Raw genomic sequence first — 6,075 nt, 5'->3', positions numbered from 1 at the left:
GGTTCAGATGCCTGTCCGCCGCTGCGATGTGTGTGACTCCGGGCCAGCTCCCCAGCCTGGCGTCTCAGTTTCATCCGCCAGTAAGAATAGCTTCATTGTGCGGCCACCGTGAGCATTAAAGAGACGCCAGGTGTGTAAAGTGCCTGACGCTCAGTAAGCGTCCAAGAAACGGCCGTTTGACCTGTTACTCTGGGGGACAGGAGGTCACCGTGGAGCTGTGTCTCGGGCCCCGTGGCTCTAGCAGCGATGAGCCTTTGAGGGAGCGAGCGGCCTGGCTGGGCAGACCAGCAGCGGCTCTTGGAAAAGCCCAGGAAGGGCATCAGGCTCAGCTCTGCGAGGTCCGCTCACTGCTGCTCCCGCCTTCCTGTCTGACCCCTCGTTCGCGTTCTAGGACCTCAGGCGACTCAAGTCCGATCCCCTGGCCGGCAATTAGGGCAGCGCTGCGCTGTGTTCTGCAGAATCCTGAGTGTGGGCCGTCGGGCCTGGGGGCCCTGGACGGCAGAGGTAGCGTGCCCTTGAGCCAGGATGGCTACTGAGGATGACGGTTGCATGTGGCTTTGTCGTCCAAGCATATGGGCTCCCAGGCGTCTGAGTCAAAGGACCTGAGAAATGGGGTTGTGCCGCCCGCTGTCCCCGGTTCCCTTGCCCTCAGGCCCCAGAGCGTCATGATACCCCAAGCAGCTTGGGCTACTATCTCCAGAAGGTGGGCCGAGCCGGGCCTGTCACTGAGTGCCCGGTCCACTGAGTGTCTGGTCGGGACGGTGGACTGTGGTGGCTGCGGCCGGCCACCAGGGGCAGGTGGCGCCAGGGATTCCTCCCAGCAGCTCACTAGGGTTCCTGCGCGGTACCAGTACCGCTACTCGGCGAGTGCGGGCGCCCTTGGCACCCAAGGAGGGCTGGGCCCCTGGTAGTTCCTGGTTCAGCCCTGGCAGGGCTAGGGCTGCTCGCGTCCTAGAGAAGGCCTTCCCCTCCATGCCCACCCTGTGTCAGCCTCAGGTTTGTGGGTCCCTCCAAGAAAGGGAGTCTTTGGGGGCAACCAGGGATGCAGTGAGCCTCGTGAGGTGGTCCTTTGGCGCATCCACACGGTCCTATGGGCGCCTCTCTCTGGACTTCGGGCGCCGGCTCTACCTGGACGGGGAGCAAGCCCTGCTGCTGAGATTCTAGGGAAACAGATAGAACACTCACCCCATTGCAGGCCACCCAATCTCGCCCTCTCTATTCGGATTCCGCACCTCAACCCAGAAAACCTTTTGGGAGTTCAAGGCGCACAGGGACCCGCAGAGTTCCAGGAAGAAACACGCCCGCGAAGCCACTCAGGAGGCCTTCGCCCTGACACCAGGGCTCCAGGCGCTTCTGGCCCGGGCGTGGCACAGCGAGCTGGGGATCCCCCCTCCTTTCTCGCTCACCGGGCCCGTGTGCAGCAGAGGGTCCGGGAATCAGCACCAGCTCGCGCTGGGCTGGGTTCTGGCTGCGCGAGAGCCTGGTCCTCCTCCAGACCCAGGTGCCTCCGCTTTGGAGCCCCAGCGCTCAGGACCGCCTGGGCGGGCGCTAGCTCACGGCTGGCCATGTGCTCCCTGGTGCGCGACCTTCCCATCGACCAGGGGTGGGCAAACTTTTTGACTTGAGGGCTACAATGGGTTCTTAAACTGGACCGGAGGGCCGGAACAAAAGCATGGATGGAGTGTTTGTGTGAACTAATATAAATTCAAAGTAAACATCATTACATAAAAGGGTACGGTCTTTTTTTTCAATAGTTTTATTCATTTCAAACGGGCCGCATCCGGCCCGCGGGCCGTAGTTTGCCCACAGCTGCCATCGACGCACACCAGCGCGTTCCACCACCCTACTGCCCGCACACACCCTGGTGCCATACGCCGCACATCCTCGCGCACTGGTTCGCACCGGTTGAAGTCCCCGTCCAGCATCCTTAGGCAGGTTTGATGCTATCGAAACCGTAGCATCGGGATGAGGACCACACACACAAAAGGGCCCAGTCGCCAAACCCAAGTCCCTCGGTCCTTCTTCCCCTGACATTCAACACAGAAACATGTTCATCTCTCCCATTGGTGGGGTCAGGGAGGTGAAATTCCCAGCGCTCAGACTCCGGCGGCCCGACCCAGCTGGTCCTTGCTCTTCCCGGGGCCCAAATAGTGTTTCCTTTGAGGACTGGGGAAGCCGAGGACGGACTAGCCCGGCATCTCTCACAGCTCTCCCTGGCCCTTTTAACCTTTACAAGTGCACCCTGCCCTCAAGCCCTGCGCCCAGCGGGACCCCAGGAGGTGCGCTTCAAGGGAGGGACACCAGGGGCCAGCCTGATGGGAGGTGGGAGAGGGTAATTAAGGGGAAGCATAGCCAGCCCTGAGCTTCCCGTTGCACTCTCAGTAGCCCTTGGCTTCCAGCCCCCAAGCAGGGGAGGCGGCCAACTGCCCTGGAGGGCTGGGTTCTACCTTTTCCATTGGGGTTCACCTTCGAGGGTTGTGTGGGTATGGAATCCGGGAACAAATGAAAGGCGGACGCGGTCACAGGAGCAGAAGAAGGAAACCCGGCTTCCAGCCACTGCGTCCCTTTGGGGTCGGCCACCCGCCGGCCGCTGCTGCTGGAGAAAAACGCCTGGTTTCTGTGCTGCCACGGGGAGAGGGGGGCAAAAGGGAGGGGTGACAAGCCTCTGGGAACCCTGTGTGGTGGCCTCTCACGGGGAGCGGCTGCAGTCACCTGGCTCCATCTGAGCACCAGTTACCTGCCGGAGGACTGGCTTGTAGAGATTCCTGCCGTGGGCGAGTAGCTGCTTGGGTTTATCTTCAGAACTTCAGCCTAGTTTCCCCATTTAAATACATGTTTTCGGGCTTAGCTTTCCAGGGGGGACGGCAAGAGGGAAGTGGCCACAAGTGGTGCGGGGTCTGTGCCTGAGTTCGCTTTACCGGATAAAGAGGGACCTCGGGCACCTCGCCTCCTACTGGCCAGTGAGCGCTTGGCGCAAACTCTGGCCGTTCCACCAAGGCCGTGAGAGAGGGGGCCGGCCGAGGTAGGGTCCCTGACCTGCTGCCACCTTGGCTAGAGCTGTCTCTCTCCCTGGGACTCTGAGACTTGATGCTGAGCCCTGCCCAGAAGCTCCTCTGAGAGGCCGGGCCCTGGTCCCGCAGGTGGCTGCTCACAGGGGCACCGGAGTGAGTGTGGATTTGGGAGCTTCTGGGAGAAGCATAATGCATCTTGGTGTTTGTGTGTGTGAGCGTATGTTTTTGGGAGGGCCTCACTTGTGAGTGTGTGTTTTGCCTGACGGCATGTTAGTGTGTTTGTGAAAATGGGTCATGGGTCTGTGTGTGTGTTGCTCAGTATATGTGCGAATGTGAACCTATCCGTGGGACCGTCCCTGTGTGGCCACTACGTGTGAGGGGGTGAGTGTTTTTGGTGCCATCCACAGTGCCTGGCAGATAACAAGCTTTCAATGCTAGTGAATCAAACGATACATGGGTATGCTTGTGCCCTTGTGAAAGTAGCACACAGCCTGTTGGCCTGTGTATCTGGAACACAGCGGGTAGGGAGGGCTGAAGCAGGCTCCAGGGGCTCCTGTGCTTCCCCTTGCCAGCAGTAAGCCAGGTCTGTCAGCCACGCTCCCCGCATCCTGGGAGCCGCTCTATGCCCTCAGGCAGTAGCTGGCTCTTCATGCTAACCGTCAGCGGAAGTCAGGTCACCAGGGCCCGCAAGTAGAGACCAGGTCCCCTGAGGCCCTGAGTGTCCCCTGCAAGCAGAGCCAGAGCCTCCAGGAGAGGCCCAGGGAGCTGCCAGGGCTGGAATTCCTCTTGGAGTGCCGGGCGTGGGGGTACTTGGTGCGGCACCCGGCACCCGGGGGACGGGTCTTAAAGTCCTCTGGGCATTCATTCCCTTGACCTCCAGTCCTGCGCAGAGCGGAGGCATAGGTAGCCCACCCAGTTGACTGCATCTCCGAGGGTCTTGACTGGGAAGGAATCCTTGATGCTCAGAAAGTCCCCATAAAAGCATTTTCAGTGAGAGCTGATTTCACCAGAGGAAAGACCGGAGAAGTTCCCACTATCAAGGATCACCCTGCGGGAGAGTGCCTCATCCCATCCGCCCTTCCCTCGCCTCCCCTTCCCTTCCCGTTGTCCAGGTGGCTAAAGTGGGACATGTTTGGTATTTACAGCAACTGCGACCTAAAAAAAGCATCGATTTCCTCTAGGAGGGACATCCCGCCCGTTCGTCAGGACCGGCTAGACGGGTTGCTTTATAGGAGGGGAGGGGGCTCGATCCCCCAGAGGGGAGGGATGGCTGCAGGTTAATTTACAGCCACAGAGGCACCTAGGGCACAGGACGCTAGGAGGTGCTCCCCTAGCTGGCCAGCCAAGTCCAGGCGCCCTCTTGCTTCCATTTAGAACACTCGCTCTCGGCAGGCCGGCCAGCCTCCCTGAGTCTCCTCTGACTTCTCTCCTCCCCACCCCTTCGTTTCCACTCCTAGGCGATCTATTCCTGAGCCTGGAGGCCTTTGTTCTCTGGCCACACAACACAAGACTCAGGCTTCAAGGCTGGATGAGCGGCTGCCCTTGGGGCCAGTGAATCTGCCGGCGGGTCGGGTCTGGTTCTGGGGACTGCGATCATCACTAAGGAGCGCGCCCCTTCAGGAAACCTCTGTGACCCGATTTGTTCCCCAGTCTTGGTATTTCCCAACACAGGTGCCCATGCTCCGCACACAGACTCCCATTTCCTCCCCGGAGGTAAAGAGAGCACTGCTTGGCCTGTGGGGGAGGAGGAGTCCCCAGGAGGAGTGGGCTGCCCCTCCCCCAGCTCTCATGGAGCTTTCTGGACCAGAAAAGAAACAGAGGGCTTTGGAGGAGGTTTCCGAGTTTTCAACTCATACACGTTGTGCATGTGGGAAGGTGTCTCCAGGCTTTGGGACTCGTGGGGCATCCCTGCCCAGAATGGCCCACCGGAGTGTCCAGTCCCTGTAGGAAAATCAGACACTGTTGCACTCAGGGCTCACGGTCCTCTTGGCGTATATCCATATATATTTATCATTTCTAATTTTATTATAAAATAAAAGCAGAAATATTTCCTGAAGAACATTCACATGAGGGCGTAACAGGCAGACGGCAAGTCCGAGGCTCGGGAGGCAGGCTCTGGCGGGAGCACTGTGGTCACAGTCCGGGGGGAGGAGGAGAGTGCAGGGCTGGGGGCCTGCGGGGCCTTCTCACCGCTGCCCTTTCTCTTTCACTGAAGTTACTAGGGCAAAGCTGACACCTGCAGCCCCAGTGACCCCTCTGGGAGGGCCTCTGGAGATGGCCTGGATTCAAAGGCTGTCTTTCCTTTGCTTTTCCTCCCTCCCAGAAATCCAGCGTTAGCGGTGGGGGTCAGAAGGCCAGGCAGGAGAGAAAAGACGGAGGGGTACAGACCCAGGGCCAGGATATGTGAGGCTGGGGGAGAGGAGAGACAATCAGAGAGAGACAGAGAAACAGAAACCTAGAGAAATGACAAGCCAGAAATATAAAGGGAAACAGAGACAGAGAAAATAAGGGGAGAGCAAGAAAGGGAGAAAGAAAGAAGAGGGAAGAAAGGGGAAGGAAGAGGAAGAAGGAGCAAGGGAAGAGAGAACAAAGAGAAGCAGAGAGAAGGTAGGAGAGAGCGTATAAGAACTGTGTATAATTTATTCCCTTCCCTGGTTCAAGACCCGGTCCCAGGTCTCCAAAGCATCTCAAAACCAACTTGTGGGGGGGGGGGAATTCCCAACCAAGGCCAAGCCAGAGGGCCATCCGCAACACCAACCGGCGGTTCTGCCCGCTCACTTGCGGGTCTCAGTCCCCGGCGGGCCCGCCGCGCCGCCTGCCCTCCTGACGCCGCCTCTCAGTCCCCGAGGCCAGCGCATCGAGGCAGGTGGGGCTCTAGGAGCCCAGGTCCACGAGGTTGGCTGACATGGGGTTGAGAATGGAGTCCTGCAGGCCGTGGTGGTGCTGCAGCGGGTCCGTGCCGCCTCCGCCTGGCACGGGCACCGGCACGGGCACGGCGCTGGGGCCCGGAGGGTGGCCCAGGCTGTGCAGGGATGGCAGCCCGGCTGGTGGGGGCGGGCTGAGC

The 6,075-nt window shown here is 59.8% G+C and overlaps 1 protein-coding gene across 1 annotated transcript in view; it reads right to left on the bottom strand.

Annotated features, from left to right (window-relative positions):
• Positions 1-5,013: 5,013 nt before the first annotated feature.
• Positions 5,014-6,075, bottom strand: part of SIX2 (SIX homeobox 2) — a 5,157-nt gene continuing 4,095 nt past the window's right edge. The window contains exon 4 of the mRNA XM_006778685.2: positions 5,014-6,074. Within this exon, the coding sequence (XP_006778748.1) occupies positions 5,886-6,074 (189 nt within the window). The 3' untranslated portion in view covers positions 5,014-5,885. The remainder of the gene's footprint in view (position 6,075) is intronic.

This window comes from Myotis davidii, unplaced genomic scaffold (assembly GCF_000327345.1).
Source record: "Myotis davidii unplaced genomic scaffold, ASM32734v1 scaffold6, whole genome shotgun sequence".
Classification (NCBI taxonomy): Eukaryota; Metazoa; Chordata; class Mammalia; order Chiroptera; family Vespertilionidae; genus Myotis; species Myotis davidii.
Note: the sequence above shows the minus strand (reverse complement) of the source record. Positions and strands in the feature narration are given on the sequence as shown.